Source organism: Podarcis gaigeae (assembly GCF_964106915.1).
Source record: "Podarcis gaigeae genome assembly, chromosome: 1".
NCBI lineage: Eukaryota > Metazoa > Chordata > Lepidosauria > Squamata > Lacertidae > Podarcis > Podarcis gaigeae.
In genome coordinates, this window is record NC_139678.1 from 76,066,802 (window position 1) to 76,092,812 (window position 26,011).

Below are 26,011 nucleotides of genomic sequence, written 5' to 3' on the forward strand. Positions count from 1 at the left end.
TCTCATATTAGTTATATCTCTTACTTACAGGTGGTTCTAAGTTGTTGCCGAATATCTGATAGGAGGGAATTCTAAAGGGCAGCTGCCACCACACAAAAAGACCATTTTCTCTATCACACAAAACAGACTTCTCAATAAGGTGGTATCTGCAGGAAGCTCTCTTCTGCAGGGGGCAGCTATCACTTGGGTGTCTGAAAGGGGAATGATCTTTTAGGTGGTTGTTACCTGAAGTAGACACCTTCATTTCTCCTAATCCAGGATCACTTCTCCACCATCCATTTAAAGCACCCTTAAACAACTTTAACAGCCATGGCTCCCCCCCCCCCAAAGAATCCTGAGACCTGTACTTTGTTAAGGGTGCTGGGAATTGCACCCTCCAGATGTTGTGGACTACAACTCCCATCATCCATGACCATTTTCCATGCTGGCTGGGGCTAAAGGGAGTTGTAGTCCAAACTTCTGGAGGGCACTACATTGGGTATTTCTGTCCTAATAGTTTCAGTTTCTTGGGCTGCTAGAACAAAGATCTTTTATGAGTTTTCTGACTGATATATTAAATGTCACAAGAAACTTCATACTGATGTAAATACTGATACAGGAGCTGGTCACACACAGTCTTCCAATGTCATGGAAAAGAAATCTGAGAAATAATCATTTGGGTAAGCAGTAGCTTTTAAACTGATTGCTAAAGCAAACAAATTGCAACACCATGAAAAGGAAACAGGTGGTTTTATTGTGCAATACTGGAATGGTACTATTGCCACCTCGGGGAGATATTCCCTTTTGAAAGGCCAACAAATATATATATATATTGCATACTCATACATTCCAAGTCTTAGAAATGCTCTGTGTCGGTGTCCTGATGTTAACTTGTCAGGTGACTGTGCATTTGATGGCAGTGTTCATCTTAATGTTGCCAGCAGTGATCAACAACTGTCTAGTTTTGTCAGTGCTGATCTGCACTTTTGGAAGGAGAGTTCACTCATATAAGAAAGCCAGTGGCCCTTCTAGTCCAGCATCCTGTTCTCCCAAAGGGATTTTAAAGCAGCAAGGACTATAAATCAACCTTATTATTATATTTCTCATTCCAGAAACCAAAGAAAATGAGCTTTTTCCCTTTGTTATTTTTTGTTATTATTTTTGCTTCCTTTCCCTATCCTTAATAATACCTTATGAGTTGTGTTACTTGTTATTGAAATGATAATAATAAAATAAATTGGGGCTGCAAACACTTTCTTGAGAGTAAGCTCCCAGTGGGGCTTACTTCTGAGTATATGTGCATAGGATTATGCTCCACACTGTTTGTTTCTTTTCCAAAGAAAAGCAACATGACACATGGTTTTAACTGTCTTAATTTCCTGAGAATAGAGTACTATCAACCCACACTTTCCTTATTTTGTAGAGAGCGTGTTTTTTTCTTTGTAGATGGCTTCTCCATTTTATAGAAAATCTAGGCCAAAAACAGAGTAAGGCTACATATAACGAATGTTACAGGGCAACCTTATCCCTCGATGGCTGGATGAGTGGGGTAAGATGATGTGCAATTACCTCTCTGTTGTCCTATGCTGGTGGAGAGGAGTGCTACTGGTGTGTGTGTGTTTGTGTGGAAGGGGAGTGGGTTCTGCACAGGCAAGCAATAAACTACCACTAGTTGCCTCACACATAGAATCAATGAATTGTAGAGTTGGAAGGGGCACCAAGGGTCATTTAGTCCAACCTCCTGCAGTGCAAGAATTTCAACTACGGCATCCATGACAGGTGGCCATCCAACCTCTGCTTAAAAACCTCCAAGGAAGGAGAGTTCACAGCCTCCTGAGTGAGTCTGTTCCTGTGTTGAACAGAAAGTTCTTCCTGATGTTAAGTTGGAACCTCCTTTCTTATATCTTGAATCCATTGGTTCACTGTTTGCCTGTTCACCTGCATCTCCCCAATGTACCAGGGTAACCAGAGCACAAACTTTTCTTTTTTAAAAACATGAATTCGCTCCAATCCACATAGTGTGTCAGGAAATAGGTATCTACATGCCCATAATAATATGTAATATTTTGCCTTCTAGTGTTTGCTCTGCATAAGTACAATTGGTTAATAGTAAGCTGACAGGTAAATCATAGTTTCTGCATATACCATTGTGCTACTTGAACTAAAACTTCCATGATTAAGTTGGTTCTCTCCCCACAAAGAGGAATCAGATAATATTCAGAGAGCTGCTGCCTATTTCAGATACCTATCTGTAAAAATGAATACACAGCTTATGAGAAATCATGGATAGCTGCAGAATCTTTATGCAAAAGCCTTGAGCATGAGATTCAGTTGTGCTCAGTCACAAGACCAATGTGGCTTAAAAACAAAGCTTTTATCCCACTACATTCACATACTTCCTTTTTGCCAAAAAAGTCAAGGTAGCCTCTACAGCTTTCCCTGCCCCCATTTTATCATCATAACCTTGTGAGTTGGGTTGGGTTGGGTTGAGAGATAGTGGCTGGTCCAAGGTCACCCAGCTTCATGACTGAGTGGCAATTTGAACCCAGGTCTCCCAGCTTCTAATCCAAACTGCAACCATTGCACAACACCAGCTACAATGTGGAACACAATTTAGAACTACTGTTAAATCAATTTCTTTGGCGATAATTGAGTTGTTCTGGGTATCTGCTAGTGTGATGAGATTATGTCTATTTAGAATATAATTATTTTGCCTAGTAAACCATTGGTTTTGAAATCTTGGCCCTATTTTTTTGCTGATCTCCCTCAAATGGCTGTTCAGTACCAAGGATTACACTGAGAAGATATATGTGCTGTCTGGAATAGACCTTTTCTATCAGACTTTGGTTTATTAAGTTTAATATATAATTGAATCATAAAGCGGTCTGCTTTCAGACAATTCTTTTTGAAATGTGACACTGTGGTAAATTGTGTATGCACTGCCCTCTAGTGCCCTTCCACCAGCATGTGATGGAAACATCTTTTGGAAATTTTTTGCTTGATATGTACAATGCACTAACGGTATTGCTAACTCCTTTCACCAGAACAGCTCAAGAGCTGTTTGTTAAAAACAAATTGTACATTTAAAACTTTTTTAAAATATATATATATTCAAAATTATAACAAGACATATTATCCAAAAACATATCATCCTTGTGTCCCCCCCCCCATTTTTCCTCCCTCCCCCCAAAAAAACCCACCCACCCCCACCCCCTGACTTCCCTCAGTTCCAGTCTTTGGTTTCTCTGAGAATGCTGTTTTCTGCATGTTACAAAGTTGTATAGATACTCAAACTATTTAGCTGATTATTATCAATAAAAAGTTTGTGAATGTTTACTCAAAGCCTGACAAGGAGTCCAGTTCGCTTTGTTGCATCTTCAGATACTTTGTAGTGGATTCCCATTCATCCTTAAAGTCACAGTTATCCTTGTCCCATAGCTTATATGTCAGTTTTGCCAGTTCTGCATAGTCCATCAATTTTTCTTGCCATGATTCTTTAGTTGGGGTTTCTTCAGTCTTCCATCCATGTGCTACCAGAACTCTCGCGTCCGTTGTTGCATACATGAAGATGTTTTTCAACTTTTTTGGCAGGTCTTTCCCTACAATCCCCAACAAAAATGCTTCGGGTTTTTTAACAAATGTTAAATGGAACATTTTCTTCAATTCGCTGTATATCATTTCCCAAAATTTTTTAATTACCTTACAATCCCACCACATATGATAAAATGTCCCCTCCTTTTCCTTACACTTCCAACATATATTTTAACTAGTTTTGTACATTTCCCCTAACTGCACTGGTGTTATGTACCACCTGTACATCATCTTCATGTAATTCTCCTTCAATAGGGAACAATCTGTAAATTTTAAGTCAGTTTTCCATAATTTAACCAAATCTTCCATCATAATGTTGTGACCTACATCTTGTGCCCATTTAATCATAACTGATTTTACCTCTTCATCTTTTGTCTCCCATTCTAATAGTATGCTGTATGCGGCCTTCAGTAGTTTCACTTTCCCTTCAATCACTTCCGTTTGAAACCTAGATCTAGTATAACTAAATCCTTTCTTGCTGTCTTCTTTATGTGTTTCATATAGTTGTCGATAATGCAACCAACTCTGAAAGTATATTTAAAACATTTAATGCATTTCTTCCTACAACTGTATCTGGATTGACATCTGGTCTGTGTTGCCTAAACCCGAGACACCTTGCTTGTGACTAAGGACACATCAAGGCTGTCACTGTTTCACAGGTAGAATTAAATCACATATTGGATTTGGCACTATTTCACATCAATTCTGCTTCCCAAAAATGTTGGTCTTTTTGCAGTAAGGAAGGTGAAAGGAAAATGCTTTGGAAACTGTACGATAATAATGGCTTGCTGGGATGCTTCATAACCTCCACAGAAACAAATGAGAATGAATGCTAGTGCTGCATAAACTCCATGAGAACTTTGTGCAAGCAAATCAGGATGGATGCTGAATAAACAGAATGTTAGGAAATCAGCAAGAACTCAGCAGCAGACAGTATGTACTCCAAATAAACTTCTTAACTTTCAGTATAAGATGCAAGCTTCATCAGTTCACAAAGATCTTTAGTTGTTTTGGTGTGGTCTTTTTTTTAATGCAGTGGCTTTTAAATTGCTATATTTGGGTGAGCAGTGACCAATATGCGAACTGGTCCAGTTGACATCTGAGCTATGGGGGTCTGGCATAACAGCTATGGCAGAATTGTGATCACGTGTACTGCTATGCCAGGATTGTGGTCATTATACCTCTGAGGGAAAACAGTGGCTGCTGGTCAAACTGAAGGACACATTGAATTGGCATACATCACAAAGGCAGATCAGAGTAGTAAAAAAATAAACTGAATGACACAACAGGTGCAAAATGCTAAAATTTTATTAATCATTGAAACTGTTCTCTTTAAGAAACAAATAAAAACAGCAAAAGGGTAAAGATATCCCTCAACCAGGCATCATTTGACAGATGGTGCTAATACAGAAGAAAATAGTCTATTTTCCAGAAACAAATAAATAGTAATGGTACAACGTTAAAAAATAATTCATTGTCCTAGAACAGAATTTATATTATTGATATTTACTACTTTGGTTTAAAAAGTTCTTCATATGACAATTCGGCAAATATATCTATATATCTTATGTTCATTTTGTAAACATTTATATTTTTAAAAAATCCAGATCTTCATACAATTAATATGCTGATGTTATCATGTAAACAGTCTTCTTCAGCAGCAGCCATACTTCATGGGGAGTTTTTTTTGTACAAAAATAGATCTACAAATAATATCTGAGTATTATAGCCCCACAGCCTTTGAGAGGTTGAAGTTTGTAGAAAAAGGAACTTGGGGAAAAAACACAAAAAAGGCTGACCAAGTTATGAAAGTGAGATCTAACTTTTGCAAAGGTGATAGAGAACAGACCATGTTGACCAATGGAACTGTAATGGAACTGGACACTATGAGTAGCTCTTTCTGCTCCAAAGTTATGGCTGGCTTGTGCTACTTGGTGGAGGAAATTCTTCTGGGTGTATTAGAAATGCCAGTGTCTGTACCAATGCTTTGTTAATATTGGCATCATAACTACACAATAGTTCAAGCTAAAATCCTTTTTTTGTCTCCCACCTTAACCTTTTATCATGCTAAATACTTTCCTCTCCAAGTTATTTGTAACTGCACAGTGTAGTCTCACAAAGGCCTTGCCCCAAGAAAAGTGTCACCTAGAATTTCTAATTGTTTGGCACCCCAAAGAAAAGAAAATACTTTTCTGCCAAGAGTAGATTTAGAAGAAGAGAAATTCATCTGTATGTTCAAGTTGCTGCCTTGGATACTTTTTATTTCAAAACAGCAAGATTCATTTTAATTTATCTTCTGTTAATTATTGGTGTTGGTCATTTAAAAAATGTCTAGGTCAGTCCTGGCTCCTGTTTTTATTTCTGGCCAAGCTGCTGTTCTTCTTGCTGCTGCTGCTGCTGCTCTTCCTGCTGCTGTTGCTGCTGTTCTTCCTGCTGCTGCTGCTGCTGTTCTTGCTCTCCCGGTGTTGGGCTGGGCTTCACATCACATAGATTGCTCACACACTCACATGAGTCAACATGGATGTATGAATATTCAATGGTGGAGCGATCAGGGCACATCAGTGTCACTTGCCTCTTGCTGGTTTTGCTTTCCTTACAGCATGCACATGTGTGATCCAATGTGTTAGCCTCAGAAGAGTATCTAAGAGAAAACAAAGAAGGCTTTAGCTGCTGCAGAATCAAGTCCACCACTCACACCAACCCGCAGTGCCATCATTCTGCTTTTGTTTGTATTGGAAACAATCAGTCTGACATGGTTCATTTAGAATAGATTGAGTACTGGTGTCCACTTAATTCTATTGCCTGCTGTCACACCTAAGTTTGCATTAGAGATAAATTGAGTTTTTGGGGAAGAATTTTTAAATACTGGGCCTACAAGTACCATTGTTTGAGTAAACAATCACTCTCAATATTATGGCCCACCTCAAACTCCACAACAAACTTATATACAAATGGTAAGATCACAATTTAATCTATCACACTGCCTCCATGCTTTGAAAAGTGGGTATATTTCCTGGGCCAATCTCCCTCTATCATACCATTTAATATTAACAAGTCCCTCTGCCTTACAACATGGGCTAAACAAAGCTCTGAATAATTACATCTATGATCTTTAGACAGACGGGAGGTACCGCTGGCTAAGAAAATATCTGGTTCCAGAATCTGATTGTAATGGGTGTACAAATTTACATCGTTTACTCCCATATGTGCGTTAAAATCCCCTGCAATGATAAACACTGCAGTAGGATATAGTGATTCCAAAGATTCTATATAGTTCTCTAGGTCTATCCAGATAGTATTTACAGTAGTTTTTGTTGTTGTTGTTGTTTTGACAAGAAAGTGAATTGCCTGATGTCACCTGTCAAATAAGTACATAATTGAGCTCAAAAATGAAGTGCTCTGCTTCCCAGCACATTTTTCCACATCTTTCTAACCTGGACTTCAACTGAATGACCCCTGGACTATTTATTAGGTTTTAGAGTTTTAGAGTTCCCCGGGGGAGACAGCAATGCCCACTTTTCTACTTACATTGAAGAACTGCCACAGTGGCCTTCGCAGTACCGTAATTCAACAGGTTCAGTAGCTTCACATCCATTATGTCTGATGAGACTTGTGATGTTCTTTGGAATACAATCTCCCGCTGTTAGAGGGGAGAACAACCAAAAACAAAAACCATCATAACTGTGTGCTCACAAATACTGCCTAACAGAAGACTGAGTAGGGTAAGGTGGGGTGTGAGTGCACATGTGCAAACTGTCAAAACTGGCAAGGAAAAATGAATTGTAGGTCCAGGGCTTTTTTTCCAGCCGGAACTCACTGGAACTCAGTTCTTGCACCTCTCAGGTGGGCACCATTGCCATTATAAGAGAACAAGGGAGGCATTCAGGCTAAGTTCTGGCACCTCTTTTTCTAGAAAAATAGCACTGGGTAGGTCCATCATAATAAGAACCCACTTCTTGATGCACTGGAATGTCAGGATGGGGGGAAAGAACATAATAAACTCCTGTACTGATCTAGCCTAATGCCACTAGCATGTTTTGACAAAGAAACCTGTGCTGTACATTTGACCACAAAGACTTCTCACTCCACAGTACTAGTCTTGATGTTCACACCTATGCTGCAAAGGTGCAGAGGAAAATCTTAGCACTTTCTCTCTGCACAGATAATTTATTGGCTCACTTCCTGCCTGACTGTAGCAAATATAGGCAAAAACACAGTCTACTGCAGGGGTGTGGAACTTTTTGTAGAGGGCCTTTTCCCCTCAAGCATAATCTGTTGGAAATACATATTGGTGGTAGTGGGCCAGAGTCAAAAGTGGGTAGGGCTTGACACAAAGGTAAGGGAGGGGAATAGCTTTCCCTCTCTTTCTAACACACTTTTCATTCTCTCTCTCTCCCTTAAACCCTTTCCCCTATTTTTCTCCTCCTTGCCACCCATGTGAAATTAAGTTATGGACCACATGAAATAAGGACGTGCACAGGTAGTGCCACAGATTACCCACCCCCTGCTCTCATTGTGGGGTTTTTTTTTTTAGTGTGCAGGCTTATTTTAACAATTTTGTCATAACTTACGTGGAGGTCCGCACACCTTGCAGCAGCCATCTTCACTCAGTCTCACATTCTCCTGAAAAACCAAAATGGTTAGATGAATTTACAGATAACCTAAACGATTATTATTCTCTGAACAAATGCAGTTTCTTTGTGGTCATGAGAGACCTTCACCATTGCCAGGACTCCCTGGAAAAGTGTGCACAAAGGCAGGTAAATAATATTTGGGCCCATAGACTCCAAAGCACATTGTCTCCCACAATACAGTTAATACCTTCTATTAATTTTAAGCACTGTAATTGGGATGCTTGAAGATTTTTACTGGGCTGCATTTTTAAGCACTAATGCAAAGATTAGAACACAGATAGCATTCTTTTTTTTTTGCAGTTTTCTGATTCGTGATGCATTTCTGCACTTAAAAACCATGTAAAATGTATATTTCAGGTTAGAATATGTACAAAAATGTTTATGTGCACATTTGGGGTAAACTAATCTCTCAATGAATAATTCATCACCTGTTTATTAGAAGTTATACCTTAAATTTCTTACTGTACACAGCATTGCCAACTATTATACAATTCTGTGTAGTAATGCTCCTACTCTCTCCTGCTTGGTATTTTGCTTCATCTTATTTACTATCCTTGGTCTGTCTAGGTTCCTTTAGTTTTGATTTATTGTTGTATTATGGTATCATTGAAAATTAATATTTTTTATGAAATGCATACAAAGGAATAAATTTTAAGGGGAAATGAATACAATATTTTGTGGGGGAAATGCATATTTACATGTGTTTAATAATAATGATAACAACAATAATAATAACCCACTTTTTAAAAAATTCCCTCCCTGCAATAACAATCCACTTGATACAGAATCAGGATGAAACACTTATTAAAGAATACATGTGAAACTGACATGGACCAAAATTAGACTATTTATATAGCCCTAAACAACAATTATATAACTACACGAGCATTTCATTTAGCATTTACAGTATCTAGTGAATCACACTTCTCAGATTGCATTAAATAAAGTAGGGAACTGAAGAGATATATGAACAGGAACTTGTTAAGGGCCCAAGTCTGACTCTGTTAATTTAGGCTTGGTTTAGGACCCTTGCCTATCATAATAATTCCAAACTACCTAAACAAACCCGTATGATTTATGCAATTTTTAAAAAAAACATACCCTCATCCAGCTTTCTTAGATAAACCCTGATCTCACTGAGTAGATAATCTAACAGACACAAAGACTTTTGATCATATTGGTAAACTTACAGGTGGGCAGTTAAGTGGAGCGCAGGGTCTTTTGGTAGGGACAGGAATATACTGGTCCTCAACCAATTCACATTCATAAGTTGTGCAGTTGTTTCCTGGATGATGCCAAATCTCCCCAGGCTGAAAAAAGTCAGAGTTATGTTATTAGAAGCTGACACGTGATTTTTATGTCCTTCAAAGGGCTTTGATTGTATCACTAAGATAATACAGATAGGGTAAAAAAGCAAAGGAAATTTATGATAAATTTACTATAATAAGGAAAGGTCATTATGAAAACTATGTGGGAAAGAATATAGCTTTCATATTCACAGCTAGGTTTGCTTGCCTCCACTCAGCTCTACTGAGCTACCTTTATCAAACTCTAACAGACCATGTCCTCTGCTTTTGCCATCTGTTTTCATCACTGTGCATATTACACAGATGAAGGAAGGAAGAAACCCCATGTGGATTTGTTGATACAATTGAGTGCCTTCTTTCATTGCTTCATGGTCTCTGGTTGTCTCAAATGCACAAATACACACATTCTCTCTCTCTCCATGCCTATCTTCATGACAAACTGCACTGTGAAACAGTTTGGCATCACATTGCTAAATGTGACTTCATTGGCCTCCCTGACACAAGGATTTGACCATATATAAACCCTTTAGCTCAGGCACGTGGAGTCCGAATTCTGCCCCCAGATACTAATGGCTGTGTTCTGTCAAGAGAAACAGATTGTGTGATCAAATATCTGAAGGCATAGCTTGGTCACATGTGGCATCTTACTTTCAAGCATTCTCTCTGGAGTGGGATGGGTTCAAGTGGTGGATGACCACATGCTTCCCACACTTTATGGGGAGGGTGGTAGGTCAGTGGCAGAGCTTCAGCCACAGACTCAATCCCATGCATCTCCAAGTAGGGCTGAGGGAGAGTCCTGCTTGAAAATTTGGGGGTTTTCCCCTTAAGAAGGTTGGGAGAGAACATAGGCTGAGTGGTACCGAAAAAGGAAAAGAAATTCTGGAGAGCCAGTGAGTTTAGACAGTTCTGAGCTAGACAGACCAATGGTCAGACTCAGTAGACGGCAGTAGAAGGCTCCAGGTTCAATTGCTGGCACCTCTCAGGGATTTCAGGTTGCAAGTCTAAGACTTAGGAGAGTCCTTTCTAATCAGACTAGGCAACACTAGGCTATATTCATTAATAAAGCTACAATAAAAACTACACTTCAAATTAAAATAAGGCATTGGTATCTCCTTCACAGAATGTGGGGAGTCAACGCAACATTGGCTATATGGGCCAACCATCTGATAGGGCAGCTTCTTTTTTCTCCCTTTTTACTATTTTTATATAGCACAAAGATTCACAAGTCAAAAAGATTTATATTAAGATTTGCACTCAAAACATCCAATTGAGCAGAAAAAGGCAATGGTAGGAAAAGATAACTATGGGAATTTAAATGCAGATCTATTAATTATTGCTTCAGTTAATATCATTCATGGCCTCTAGTAAGCTTCCACTCCAAGCATGAGAAACACAAGTAGGACAGAACATGAGATTGCATGTATGGGTATTCATAAAACATCAGCTACCTTGATAACCTGAACACTGGATCCCTCTTTTATAACACATGCTACCGCTGAGCATTTACCACAGCATTGTCCAGGGATTTCCTTGTATTCTTGGGCCTGTATTTGAGAAAATATGGAAAGAGATTCATAAGATCAAGGAGGTGAAATAGCTAGGTTTGCAGATAAATTCCTGAAAAGCTGGCAATTTACAAAAACAGTTTGTAACACTAACTTACCACTGGGCAGTTTTTGTCACATGCTTGTGACACACATTCCACCGTGTTTATTTGGCTTTCTGGATCTTGCTCAACAGAACATCTGCACGTTTCACAGAGGCCTCTTGGAACAACTGCTCCAGGCTAAAGAAGGGCAGAGGAGAAATGGTCCTAAATAATTCTAAACTGTTTTCATAAATCAGAAATATCACAAATGTATGCAACTGGTCTTCCTCCACCAACAGAAAGCCAATTGACCCAGCATAGGCTTCCATAAGTGTCATGAGCACGGAAGTGATTCAGTAATTCTCTCTCCTGCTATAGCTTCCTGCACCACCTGCCATGTTGTTCTGTGGGGTTCCCCAACCCTCTGAAGCATATTTGGGGCTTGGGAGGGGGGCAAGTGACACACTAGGAGGGGTAAAAACTATAATTTGCTTTTCTTTCTGTTCTGCTGACGGAAGCACCCACTGGATCATAGAGCTTTCTGTCAGTGAAGGATCACCAATTGGATGCAGCTTCTTCATTTAATCTTGAGTATACAAACTCATTTAATTCTAAGAATGCTTGAAAATGTGTGGATTGTCTTGCTTCATCTAGCTCAGGATTCTTTGAAAGAACCCCAGCAACCAGCAGGCCCCTTTTCAACTTATGAACCAAGGTGGTTTTTTCTTTCTACCGGGATGCATAAATGTTTCCATGAAAGGGGTATATTTATCTATGGGTTGTGGAATGGATTTGGAATTGTTAATCTGGGATGAAAAAGAAATGTAGGGTTTCTAGTCCCTTCATTTTGATCTGAACTGATAGGCAACTTATTTAAAGGGGGGCAGGAGTTCTGCACCTTAATGCAGGATACACTGAGAATTCTCTTGGATGCTAAAGTATTTCTACTGTGAAAGCTTATAATTCATAGTTTGAATCAAAGGAAGATATGCAGGGTTTTTCCAGTAACATCATAACTTCTAAAAGCTTTTCATAGAGGGCTAAACACACTCACTATTAATCCGCATCAATCAGAGGCACCATCTTCTGAAGCACGTTGAGGGCAAAGATGCAATGTCCTGACATTGCGAGCACAACATCACACAACATGCCGACATTGTTTCATGCCCAACTCCACCAATATGGGGGCCCAGCCCCCTCAACAACAAAAAGACACCGAGGGGGCCCACAGTGCCTATGGCATCAATCATTTTTGTGCAGATCATTTTCTTAATAAATAATTTTATTTTATTTTTAAAATAATGCTTTATGTATATTTCTTTTTTATTGGTTTGTGTAATCTAGTTTTGCTTTATTCAGACGTGGACTGTTTTTGTGAGCAAGTGATTTATACATTTACCAAACAAATTATTGCTTCTAGCATTCATTATTATAAAATGTACTTACTTTGTAGAATATGTCTTTGTCAATACAGCCGGGTATTTTCACTGTAAAACAGAAAGGTGCAATGGAATGAATCTTAACATTTTCTTTTCAGTGATAAGAATGGAATATTGCTGTGTATGCTACAGAGTATGTATTTTAAATGCATGTAATACACATTCTCAGCCACAGGCTCAAATAATTCTGGAAATGGTGATTTGCCAAGGATTCTGGGAATTGTAGCTCTGTGAGAGGTAAACTAATGTTACCAGGACATATAGTGTGTCCAGAACCTTTGAAGGCAAACAAGGAAGTACCAATGTAGCTGTGATTCAAATGGTTTCTTGATGAGTGTGCAATGGGTTCTTCCAGTAGAGTTGTTTGAGGAATTCAGTCTTTTAGGAAGTCCAATACAAACTAACCTGATGTGCACCACTCATACTAATGCACAGATCAGAATTTAACTATCCACCAGATTTCAAACTTCACTGAAAGCCACAATGCAGTTCTCAGTAATTTGAATATTTCAAAAGATACATTTAAATACATATTTTGAGAGAAATATATATCCTAAATAATATATGGTTTGGGAGAAAATTTGTTTAGTAAATGTAAACAGGTATTTAAATTTGAACATTCATGGTGATTTCATCTGAAAATGCAGGTCAGCATGGAAATGGGATGGTATGGGTTTATGGGTACACACATGTGAAAGTGATGTAGGCAGGAAGTGGATGGATCCACCCTAATGTCTACTCCTAGTAACCATGCCAGGATCAAGTACACAAGCAGTAAGGATTCAGCTTGAGGTTCTGCAAACCCTACCTTATGCAGGTTTGCAGAAATGTCTGTGTATATATGTTACAAAATATCCTCTCCCAAAAGAAAATCTTACAAAATACCCCTATTGCAAAAGAAGCCCCAACAAAACTGGGACTTGCCAGCAGCAGCTTAATTGACCAGCTTCTCAGCAGATATGAGATATATAACAAATTAAGTATTTGCTTCTTCAGAACAATTTCAGGATTCTTGCAACAGGAAATAAAAACAGTTGAAGAGGCAAAATGGCCACTGGAATGCCAGCTCATAGCATGGGAGGTGGGGATGGAATATGACTCATCTGGAGGGTGGGGAGTTGTAGGGAGAGAGGAAGAGAGAGGGAAGGGGGAGGAGAGAGAAGTTTCAAATACTCCTGAGAAATGTCATGTTTCAGTGCTTACCACAAGTGGCTTTAATGCAGCAATCTCCTGGCAGCTTTTGTTGTTTTAATTCATATCCTACTGGACAGGTCTCAACGGATTCAGGACAGTAACTAGTGTTGCATACTATATAAGACAAAAAGAAAAAGAAAAAGCCATAAAAGAAAGTCAGGATATTTTCATTATAACAAGAACATACAGGGCATTTTTCAACACTCCAGTTATGTCCAGAGAAACATCTGCTTCCATTATAACAAGAGCAAGAATGTCTGAAGAGGAGGTGTGAATCTCTACAGGATGTTTTCAGGCTCCAACTCCTAGCCCCTGTGGCCAATGGAGATGCAGTCTAATAACAGCTGGAGGGCCACAGGTTGCCCAACTCTGCCCACCAGCACTCATGTAGTATGGATAGATTAACCACTATGCCACATGATTTGTGGCACAGGGCTTCAGTCCAATTGTAAGACCTCCTGTGGTGTAACTAATGGGAATTTACCTAAGTGGGAAAGGTACCCATTTGGAAGTGGTTGCTTTGAGCTATTCAGAATGGATTGCATCCGACATTGCAGAAGCAGAAGGAAATTAAGCATAATGGACCTTTCCCTTTTGCCTCCTCCCTCTTCAGTCCCCCGTACCCACACAAGCCTCTTAAGCCAACAGGCTGAGAAGTGATAGCCTCTTCTACTAGACAGCATGGGATATGTGGGGTAGTCACCTTGAAACTCCCAGGAGAAAGGATAGGGTATGTATGTATGTATGTATGTATGTATGTATGTATGTATGTATGTATAAAGAAGATTATGTCATTTGCAGTTTCAGTAGGAGGAAAGAATCACCCAAAAATGGGCAGAGAAAACTAACATTGGTACAAGATTTCTCCAGCTGATTCTGGGCATTTCCACCCTCTCACTTCAGACCTAGATAACATTGCCCATAGTATTTAGCATTCCCCCCACCATCAGCCCCGGAAAAAGGCTTTTTAGGAGGATACAGGAGGTAGAAAGGAAGGGAAGGGGAAGATCGGTCGTGTGAGCTGTCTTCCGCTCATGCAGCACCGAACTGAAGCATGATATATTTTGTTTCAAACAGGCAAGAGATTGTACTTACCACATTTCATCTGAGGACAGCATTTATCTTCAGGTGTTGTGACACTGACAGGCACAAAGCCTTCAAATTCACAGCGTTCTGGGACAGGTGTTGCACATATCTTTGGTGTACACTGCACTTTAAGAGTATATTTTTCACACGTACACTCCTTGCAGTTGCTGATCCAGCTTGCTCCAGGCTGAAAAAAAATAATTTTTAAAATTGTATTTAAAAGAAAATAAGATACATCATTCCTAAATTTGCCTTGTCAGAGATCATGTCAGAAAGAGTGCCATCAACATATATCAAGGCTGTAAATACTTAGCTGAATAATCAGTTTAATTACTTACTCAATTATTTTTTTACAAAAAGGGTGCCTCCAATTAATCAGCTGATTAAAGCCATAATAATTACTGTACAATCGGGGGGGGGGGCATAGATGCATCTTAAAAGAGGCACTCTGTACTGGGTGAGACCCCTCACCTTCTATTCTACTCAATTCACTACATCATAGTTGTAGCGCCCCCTAGGCTTGGCACCCAGCACAGGGGAACCAGTTGTGCTGCCCTGAATTGGCCTCTGCTTCCAACACCTTCTGAGGTGACCCATCCACATTTCATGAAGTACATATTTTTAGTTACCTCTTTGGGCATCCCGTCTGGTCCAGTACAACCTGAAAGAAATGTAATAACAGAGATTTTTTGCACTGCTGTTCCTAAAGAGTCCTGGAGCAAATTTAGCTATCTGAGCAAACAGGCCACAGCGCCATCTGACATTGTTATCTGGGTCAAAGGGCAGTGAAAAGGTGCTGGGACTGTGAGGTGCTGCCAAGACTGAACTGTACCAGAAAGAACAACAAAAGTTCTTGTGGTGCCTTAAAGACTAAACAACTCTGTGGGAGGAGTTCAACATAGTGCTAGTTAAGTCAGCACAAGCATTTCTTGACTCCTTCAGAGCCAGATGCAGGGTTGCATGGAGGGAGGAGAAACAGGGAATGCCCTGCTGCATTGGTGGAAGACCTTGCACAGGCATCTGCTAGCACGGCTCATTCGTTGAATCCTGCCTGTTATTTATAATTATTTAAGCTGCTGCAAGACTCTTCGGCTATTTTTGTTGCAACAGACTAACATGACTATCCCTCTGGAAGTTGTGGGCATGAAAGTTGTATCTACAGTAGCCAGGGATGTCATGTTTGAAGGATACATGGAAATTCCTCATTGTATCAAGACTGTATTTCCTTCTGAAAAACTCGTGCAAGGTGAACACTGATCACATAGCATTCTCTTGAGTGATTATTACTGCTTATTGAGTTACTCCTGTTGTTTCTGGAAATCACTTTCTCTTGGGTTTCTAAGGGTGCTTCTGTCTCCCTGCTGAGGCTACCTAGATTAGGCTGACCTGAATTGCAGCTGAGGGAACCCTCCACTCCATATAGTGTTGCTGCAGTGTGGTACTCTCTTCTGTCCTTGAAACAAAAACACTTACCACATTGTTCTACACAGATATCATTGTAGGAGTTGAAGAGCTTGGTTCCAGGAGCACAGAAGCAACCTTCAACTATGCCAGTGCCATTATACTGACTAGCCCTGCTGCAGAAAGAAAGCATGGGTTATGGTCATACAGCACCCTTTTGCATTGTGAAAATTCAGTCTGTGCCTTGAATCATCAGCACTGTTAAGAGCGTGATGACTCTGAATTGAGTTCAAATCCAGCATGCTATTGACTACATAACACTGACTCCAACAACTGGAGTGAAACAGACCTAAACAGAGATTCTGTTCTTTCCTTACCTATTATCACATGTGGGAGGGTTGATAGGGCCACATGGGTCATATACTTTGCCTTCAGGACAGCTGTATGCTAAACATGGTGAGAAAAATAAACCAAGGTGAACATAAAGACATACTTTGATACACTTTACATTTACAGCTACTGCAGCTACAGTATGACTTTCCCCACACTCTTTCTCTCCTTTTACTGGTAGTTAATGGCATGGGAGGGTCTCTTTGTTAAAAAGAAGCAAACAGAAACCAACACCCTAAAATTCTAGCCACATTTCAACATGTTTAGTTGCCATATATTCTGCTTCTATTCATATAATTGTTTTTATTAGATATGCTTCCTGTGAACATGATGGCACATTCCTGTGATCCTAAAGACAGAACACTATACTTAAATGAACCAGAAGGGCCCAGACTCTAGATCTCATTTGGACATCTGCCCTCTTAAAGCCTCAGTAAATGTATAGCTGAAGAGGTTCTCAAAGGCTGAGAATGTCCTCTCATCTTTCTGTATTTTAGTCATTAAACTACAATTCCCTAAGATGGATCTATTTACAAAAATAAAACTGACACATGCAAAGTATTTAATGAACAAGGCTCCCATGGCTTTATAATTTGTGGAGAAACACTCCAGTACTTACGGCATGAACCATTAGTCTTCGCTCTCCAGTCAATGCAAACACCTTTAGAGGCACAGAGTGAAGCATATATCTCTAAGCCTGAACACTGCATGGTGGTATTGACTATGTGGCAAGAATCAAAGGAGCAACCTTGGTGGAAAGGCTTTGGAGGTATGATTTGATGGCAATCAGAGAAGACTCTGTAAAAAAACAAAACACAAAGACATGATAATCAGGGAAGACTCTGTAAAAGATAGCATAAACACTTGACATGAACATACATTTTTGAATATGACTATTTTCACTTCTGGGATTTGAAGAGCTGGAAAACAGGATTTTTAAAAAAGGTTTCACAGGACTGAATGTTCATCATGGTATAGAATTTTACGCACATGAAATTCAGCTTTCACTAATTTCAATTATATTCACAACAGAATTGTAGCTTTCTGGAAGAAAGATGTGGTATGGTGCAAAACAAGTCTGCTTTAAATGCACAGCAAATGAGTTGATTGCATCAAAGGTCTCCCAGGAGCCTTTAAAAAAAAGGGTTGTCGCAAACTAACTTTCAAACAAAGTTTCACAAGCCAAATTTCCAATAACAGCAACAAGAATATTATAACTTAGGGTTGCCATACACCCAGAATTTCCCGGATATAGCTGGGATTCGGTCAACAACGTTTGTATCCAAATTTTCACTTTTTGAAATATGGCAACCCTATTATAACTGTAAATTGATTTTTTTCAGTGAATTTGTGGGTTTGATATGCAGGCTTGAAGAAATGTGAAGCTAGATGTGTTAAGACACCCTCCGCCCCGCAGACCTTTATAGTAAGAGGTAGGGCTGTCTAGAACTTGAGCTAAAGGGCCTTTTATATAGCTGTGCTCTTGTACAGAGAAATCCTATGCATGTTGGCTCAGAACTACATCCCACTCTATTCAGTAGAACTGACCCCGAGAAAGTTGTGCATCAGACTTTAACATTATTTCCCCTTCTCCTTCCATAGGATACTTTTATTATATTATCTAAGCAGGAAAGCATACATTAGAACAACTTTCCAACTTACTCGCTCAGAATTATATCGCAAACAGGGGAAGGTTTGCAAGGTACTGCTGGTGTTGGTGTGACAGGAAGTACTGTTTTGTTTTTGCAGTAGTTCTTCTTCTCATCATCGACTTTCCAATGGGGAGCCATGTAGGGACAACTAGTTATCTCGCCAGTTGGTAAGCGACATTCATCTTTTCTGTCATTTGTACAGGTACCTGGGGGAAAACAAAACAGAATCAGAACAGAATTGAAGGTAGAGAGTTTTATATATTTGCAACAAACTACGCAGTGTTTTGCATTCAGTGTGATGCTAGAATCACTGAAATACATAACATTTAAATCATGCTATTGATTGAAGAAACATTCTCCTTTCTTTTGAAGCAAATGTTGTGCTATTCCATTCTGAGTTTTCTCCTTCTCAAAATTTTCAGCAGTATCCAGGATACCTGGCATCCAGGATTTGGGGGGAAATAAATGAGATTTTGAGGAGGAGAGGCAGCCAAACAGAGAAACCAAGGTGCTTTTTGAATACAACAAAAGTGAAACTAAAATGAAAAACATGGTTCTGACTTAACTTTAAATTGGTAATTGGTTCCAAAGAGTGAACCAATGGTTGACAGAACAACATGGATTTTCATGGGAGTAAAGCATTATTTTCCCTTACCACACTGTCCTTCGGTGTTGTTGCCAAATTTGCTATATGGAAGTTTTATTGAGAAGATCAAACCGCTGAAGGTGATGACAGCCCCAAGCTCAGGAATCTCAACTACCATGTTGACACCAACCATGGAGACAAAAATGCCATCTTTCTGGAAGCCTGGGTTGACAATCTTACCATCGAAGTAGATCTGTAAATGAGATTAATGTTGCAACAATGAGGAATTATCTTTGCTTTGCTATGCTTTTTTAAAAAGTAATTTATCTACTTTTGTAGATATGTTGTTAAATTATTTATTATGGAATTTATATTCCACTTGCTCTACAAAAATAAACTTAAAGTACATGAATTGAATCTACACAAACAGCACTTCTGCATCCACATAAGATGTTTGACAATTTCCCCTTCTTGTGATAGCCTACTGTGTCTCAAGGAATACCACTGCACAGGGTCCCCTGAATATCTAAGAAGGAAAAGAGGAGTGTGATTGTGTTAGGAATTGTGAGACTGAAAATCACTTTGAATCCCAGTCTTGCTGTGCTATTTAATATGTACAATGCTGCTTTTCACTGCTGACACACAGTTCAGATTTTTGTTCACAAAACGTGTTGTTCACATTTTATCTGACTCCTTGTGTCCCTAAACTAATCTAATGTAAGTGAGTTGACTTGCACATAGCCTTTTTACAGTTGGCCATAAGTAATCTAGGAGAGATTTCACTCTGTTGAAGATCAATAACATTTTCTAATAAGAATGAGACAGCAATGTTTTAACTTCAGAAATCTACATTTCTGATCTTGCAGTAAATTTCTGATTTCTCAGATGGGGGTAGAAATATAGGACAGGCTTACCCATGCATGTTCATCATCTGAAGACTCAGTCCTCATGTAACCCAGGGACTATAACCCCCATCAACCTCAGGCAGGACCAGATGAGTGAAGGCTGCTATACAGTACACCTACTGAAAATTCTAAAACATAGCTAATCATTTTCTCTTGAGTGTGGGCTTTGTCTTGGGTTTCCCTTTACTCACTAAAGTAAATATGCCTAGCTCCTTCAGTCCTGTTGCATTTTCTATAAAATAATACATCAAAAGAAGCAATTCAAGTAGTGTACATATTTTTTTTTTTACCTTGTTAGCTTCCACACCATCAAAGAGTTTGCGGGTTAGCACTACCACTGAAGTTTTGTAGTAAACAATGATAGACTGAGGGCATGAAAGTCCATCTTCAGCATCACAGAAGTAATTATCAATTAGAATCCTGAAGTTGTCGTATTTAGGTGTAATCTGCTGCACCAACACATATGTGCAGTTGTCCAGGAAAGTGTAGTACGTTCCATCAAATGTGATATAGTGAGGATCACCCCAGCCGCTACAAACACCTGATAAATTAGAGGGGGAGATGTTAACCATTAGGACTTACGTTAGACTTTAAGAAAAGCATAAACAATGACTCAAACAAGAGTATGTTTGAGGTAATGTTTGCACCATGAAAACGGAGTCATGAGTGCTTCTTTAGAGATTTATTTTCACTCACATTCGCATTCATAGTGATAACAGCAGCCATCTTCACTGAAGACTTTGATTGGTGGGTACCCATTTTCACAAACAATATTCCTCACTGGTGGACACTGTACTTGCTTTACAGAAATTTTATTGTTTCCCTCACAAGTTGATACGGTGCAGTTCGATACCCATTTGTCACCAGTCTGTGAAGAGAAAAACATTGTTGCCACTGACACATAAAGTTAGGCCCAGCTAAGCTTTATGTACAGTTTTACATATAACTGATAGGCACTTCTTCTTTGGTTCCTGCTTATTTATACCATTTATACATGTACAAGTGAATGCATCCTACTTCAGAAATCTCCTGGTATCTAGTTTTCTTCAGCACCAACCAATCAGAGGTTAACCATAGAAGCTTTGCACCTACATCAAGGATGGGGAACCTGTGGCTCTCAAGATGTTGCTGGACTCCATCTCCCATCAGCTAGCATGGTCAATGGTCAGGGATGGTTGCAGTTGTAGCCCAATAGAATCTGGAGGGCTAAAGGTCTCCAGCACTTGGTCATTTTGATGCTGCCAGCTGTCAAATATTGTCCGGTACTAAACACTATTGCCTATTATTGAACTATCATTATCAAATATTTGTGGTGGTATCCAATGCCCATGTTCCATGAGTGAAAGGATTTCTACTTGCACACACTCCCCCCCTCTCCTCATCCCATGGTCACCTTCCCCAAATCCCTCCAGGTCGGCAGGTAGGGGTATGGCAAGAGAAGAGGGAGGGAAAGTACTGTTGTGCAGCCAAAAGTCATTGCACTGGCAGAATGAGTGTGCTGAATACTGCCCTTTACACCACTGGAATGACAGTTATTGAATATTATTAATAAAACACATTGGGTTGTATCCAATTAAACTTTAGAGTAGTCCCATTGAAATTAATGGACCTATATTAGTCATATCTATGAATTTTGGCATCTGTAGTCTGGGTCTACTATACAAAACTCCTTAATCCTGCTATATTTTTTGTTGAATTACTTACGTTCTATGTACAAAGTCATAAATAATTTCAGGTTCCTTGGTTTATTCCACCTGTCTTAGTTTGTTTTTGTTTCGTTTAACATCTCCTCCAAGGCTGTATCAAGTGATTTTAACACAGGCTACTGCATATACCTTTTCTGCCCCATTGGCCCCCAGCAAATACTGTTAAATATTAAATACTATTGCATATCAGCTACCACGGCACAGTTAAATAACAAATATTGTTTGGTGAATATTCAGCAAATTTCCAAGATTTCTAATAATAATAATAACAACAATGTAGTCCTGTAAATGCCTCTTTGGAAGTAAGTCCCACCGAAACACATTTCCAGCTATGTGTGGACTGGATTATAGTCTAAGTGACATTAAGATTTGCAGAGGAGAATTGTGAGAGGGATTGTTTGAAGCAGTTGATTAGGCAGTTAATGGTCCAGATTATCATAATTTTCACCACATTATATGCATCGTAACAAATTCTTCTGATTTGCATTGATTCCTGATTTACACTGAATCAAGCAGAGCCACTCAAGGCCACAGAGTCTGGGCATTCCCCTGCTAAAGTATTCTTGTGAGGTCCAAGCACTTCTAGGCACCTGGTTATGAAGCCTCAGCCTATGTATCTCCTCAGCCCGACAACCGCTTGTCACATGACAGATATTAAAATACCTGGATAGTCACTAGGCAACCTGGGCAACCCATTTACTGGATTTCCCAAGAGCACCTCTGGCTTGGACTTTTTGAATGCACATGCTAAACCCTCATCATGGGGGGTGGGAACACCTTAGCAAATATTATATTAAAAGCCCCCAAAGTCATGACATGTGGGGGAATCATGCAGAACTGATCTAGAGGCAATTCATTCCTACACAATAAAGAGAGAAAATCCACCACTATTCCCACACCTGTACTGCACAAATAAGAGGGCTTACTTGATACAAAGTTTGAAAATGTCCCCACCCCCAGGACTGGAGCACTCAGGTTCCGAGCTGGTAAAACTTCATGGATAATTGGAGTTACACCCCTACACAGCATTCAGGTGAATGCAAACCTAACCACGAACCAGCCAAGAGATAAGCACTGCGAAGAAGTAAGGCTAATCCCTGTTGCCCTATTGAGTATTTCAAGGTACCCAACCTGTAGCTTTCTGTGCATCAACTTCCAAATGGAAAACATTATTTCAAATCAAGATGAAAAGAGATTGGTACCTTTAAGGGTGGTTTAGCATCTGGGCATCCAGGTTGCTCAGTGGTGGTAGTGGTAGTGGCAATGGTAGTGGTGGGGGTGGGGGTTGTGACAACAACTGTCGGAGTGGGTTTTGGTGTTGTTAGTTTGCATGGACCTTGGGATCTCTCAACAGAACATGTTTGACTACAAACAGCAGTGAAAAGGCAACCATCACTGTCTGTTTTATTGTAAATCGTATCACCTACAAAAGGGAATCAAAGAGGTAGACTGTAAATATTTCTAACATATAAAGTAGTAGCACAAAATAATGAAAGAATAATGAACAATGGGCTGTATTAAAGAAAGGAGGGTTTAGCAAAAATGTGGAAAAAATATGCAAATGAATCCATAAGCAATATTATTTTTATAATTTTAAGTAAAAATGATGTGCAAAGTCCATAGAAATCTACATTGGTTACTTACCACGTCTGTAAATGGTGTCATTAATCTTGCAGAAACAGGCAGTTGGTGTTACTGGTACTGTCGTGGTTGGTTTGGGAGTGGTGGTGGTTGGGATGGTTGTAGGTGGGCAACGTGGGTTTACTTCACAGCACAACACCCGTATCTCATAATTCAAGCACTGCCTGAATTTCCCAATTTGCTCATCATTCTTGCAAACCAGTCCAGAATCAACATTACACTCAACTTTCTGACCAAGCTGGTCAAGGCTGAGGCCAGGGTGATTTTCAGCCCTGCACTGGATGTTTGATGGCTTGGCACAGATCTTCCCTCCTACAGCCCGGATTTTGTTATACGTCTCAATGTCACCCCCGTTAGGTCCAGATGTGGGATAGTCAACATCAAACCAGTCGGTCCACTGACATATAGGTCCACAAGTTGTTGTTTCTGGAGAGGTGGTAGTCGTCTCGGTAGTGGTGGTGGTGACTGGCACAGTGGTTGTGGGCAAGGTGGTTGTGCTTACTGGCCGAGGTGTGGTGGTTGTCGTTGTTGGTTGTGTTGTGGTGGTTTTGGATACTGTAGTTGTTAATGGTGTTGTGGTTGTTGTTTCTGGAGCAGTAGTGGTTGGTTTGGGAGTGGTGGCGGTAGTGGTGGTTGGCTGTGTTGTGGTGGTTTTGGGTGCAGTAGTTGTTACTGGTGTGGTGGTGGTTGTTTCTGGAGCAGTAGTGGTTGGTTTGGGAGTGGTGGTGGTTGGGATGGTTGTAGGTGGGCAATGTGGGTTTTCTTCACAGCACAACACCCGTATCTCATAATTCAAGCACTGCTTGAATTTCCCAATTTGCTCATCATTCTTGCACACCAGTCCAGAATCAACATTACACTCGACAACTTGACCAACCTGGTCAAGGCGGAGGTCAGGGTCATTTTCAGCCCTGCACTGGATGTTTGATGGTTTGGCACAGATCTTCTCTCCTGCATCACGGATCTTGTTATATGTCTCAATGTCACCCCCGTTTGGTCCGGAAGTGGGATAGTCAACATCAAACCAGTCGGTCCAGTGACATATAGGTCCACAAGTTGTTGTTTCTGGAGAGGTGGTAGTCGTCTCAGTAGTTGTGGTGGTGACTGGCACAGTGGTTGTGGGCAAGGTGGTTGTACTTCCTGGCCGAGGTGTGGTGGTGGTGGTTGTGGTTGTCGTTGTTGGTTGTGTTGTGCTGGTTTTTGGTGCTGTAGTTGTTACTGGTGTGGTGGTGGTTGTTTCTGGAGCTGTTGTGGTTGGTTTGGGAGTGGTGGTGGTTGGGATGGTTGTAGGTGGGCAACGTGGGTTTTCTTCACAGCACAACACCCGTATCTCATAATTCAAGCACTGCTTAAATTTCCCAATTTGCTCATCATTCTTGCACACCAGTCCAGAATCAACATTACACTCAACAACTTGACCAACCTGGTCAAGGCGGAGGTCAGGGTCATTTTCAGCCCTGCACTGGATGTTTGATGGTTTGGCACAGATCTTCTCTCCTGCATCACGGATCTTGTTATATGTCTCAATGTCACCCCCGTTTGGTCCGGAAGTGGGATAGTCAACATCAAACCAGTCGGTCCAGTGACATATAGGTCCACAAGTTGTTGTTTCTGGAGAGGTGGTAGTCGTCTCAGTAGTTGTGGTGGTGACTGGCACAGTGGTTGTGGGCAAGGTGGTTGTACTTACTGGCCGAGGTGTGGTGGTGGAGGTTGTGGTTGTCGTTGTTGGTTGTGTTGTGGTGGTTTTTGGTGCTGTAGTTGTTACTGGTGTGGTGGTGGTTGTTTCTGGAGCTGTCGTGGTTGGTTTGGGAGTGGTGGTGGTTGGGATGGTTGTAGGTGGGCAACGTGGGTTTTCTTCACAGCACAACACCCGTATCTCATAATTCAAGCACTGCTTAAATTTCCCAATTTGCTCATCATTCTTGCACACCAGTCCAGAATCAACATTACACTCGACAACTTGACCAACCTGGTCAAGGCGGAGGTCAGGGTCATTTTCAGCCCTGCACTGGATGTTTGATGGTTTGGCACAGATCTTCTCTCCTGCATCACGGATCTTGTTATATGTCTCAATGTCACCCCCGTTTGGTCCGGAAGTGGGATAGTCAACATCAAACCAGTCGGTCCAGTGACATATAGGTCCACAAGTTGTTGTTTCTGGAGAGGTGGTAGTCGTCTCAGTAGTTGTGGTGGTGACTGGCACAGTGGTTGTAGGCAAGGTGGTTGTACTTACTGGCCGAGGTGTGGTGGTGGTGGTGGTCGTTGTTGGTTGCGTTGTGGTGGTTTTTGGTGCTGTAGTTGTTACTGGTGTGGTGGTGGTTGTTTCTGGAGCTGTAGTGGTTGGTTTCGGAGTGGTGGTGGCACTGGTGGTTGTAGGTGGGCAACGTGGGTTTTCTTCACAGCACAACACCCGTATCTCATAATTCAAGCACTGCCTGAATTTCCCAATTTGCTCATCATTCTTGCACACCAGTCCAGAGTCAACATTACACTCAACTTTCTGACCAACCTGGTCAAGGCGGAGGTCAGGGTGATTTTCAGCCCTGCACTGGATGTTTGATGGTTTGGCACAGATCTTCTCTCCTGCATCACGGATCTTGTTATATGTCTCAATGTCACCCCCGTTTGGTCCAGAAGTCGGATAGTCAACATCAAACCAGTCGGTCCAGTGACATATAGGTCCACAAGTTGTTGTTTCTGGAGAGGTGGTAGTCGTCTCGGTAGTTGTGGTGGTGATTGGTACAGTGGTCGTGGGCAAGGTGGTTGTGCTTACTGGCCGAGGTGTGGTGGTGGTGGTGGTGGTTGTCGTCGTTGGTTGTGTTGTGGTTGTTTTGGGTGCTGTAGTTGTTACTGGTGTGGTGGTGGTAGTTTCTGGAGCTGTAGTGGTTGGTTTCGGAGGGGTGGTGGTGGTG

At 40.5% G+C, this 26,011-nt stretch overlaps 1 protein-coding gene and 1 long non-coding RNA gene across 2 annotated transcripts in view; one reads left to right on the top strand and one right to left on the bottom strand.

The window, feature by feature from the left end:
• Positions 1–1,429: 1,429 nt before the first annotated feature.
• Positions 1,430–5,299, top strand: LOC310837388. The gene is made up of 2 exons (XR_014560516.1): positions 1,430–1,528; positions 4,307–5,299. It is a non-coding gene; the product is annotated as an uncharacterized lncRNA (long non-coding RNA).
• Positions 4,861–26,011, bottom strand: part of MUC5AC (mucin 5AC, oligomeric mucus/gel-forming) — a 59,918-nt gene continuing 38,767 nt past the window's right edge. Inside the window, exons 32-50 of the mRNA XM_083717967.1 lie at positions 23,103–25,888; positions 22,661–22,881; positions 20,449–20,620; positions 20,043–20,293; positions 18,917–19,100; positions 18,272–18,467; positions 17,229–17,407; positions 16,597–16,666; positions 16,292–16,395; positions 15,448–15,479; positions 14,828–15,005; positions 13,742–13,846; positions 12,546–12,586; positions 11,175–11,297; positions 10,960–11,055; positions 9,395–9,514; positions 8,142–8,193; positions 7,099–7,210; positions 4,861–6,211 (exon numbers count right to left, since the gene is read on the bottom strand). Of these exons, the coding sequence (XP_083574093.1) occupies positions 5,926–6,211; positions 7,099–7,210; positions 8,142–8,193; positions 9,395–9,514; positions 10,960–11,055; positions 11,175–11,297; positions 12,546–12,586; positions 13,742–13,846; positions 14,828–15,005; positions 15,448–15,479; positions 16,292–16,395; positions 16,597–16,666; positions 17,229–17,407; positions 18,272–18,467; positions 18,917–19,100; positions 20,043–20,293; positions 20,449–20,620; positions 22,661–22,881; positions 23,103–25,888 (5,308 nt within the window). The 3' untranslated portion in view covers positions 4,861–5,925. The remainder of the gene's footprint in view (positions 6,212–7,098; positions 7,211–8,141; positions 8,194–9,394; positions 9,515–10,959; positions 11,056–11,174; positions 11,298–12,545; positions 12,587–13,741; positions 13,847–14,827; positions 15,006–15,447; positions 15,480–16,291; positions 16,396–16,596; positions 16,667–17,228; positions 17,408–18,271; positions 18,468–18,916; positions 19,101–20,042; positions 20,294–20,448; positions 20,621–22,660; positions 22,882–23,102; positions 25,889–26,011) is intronic.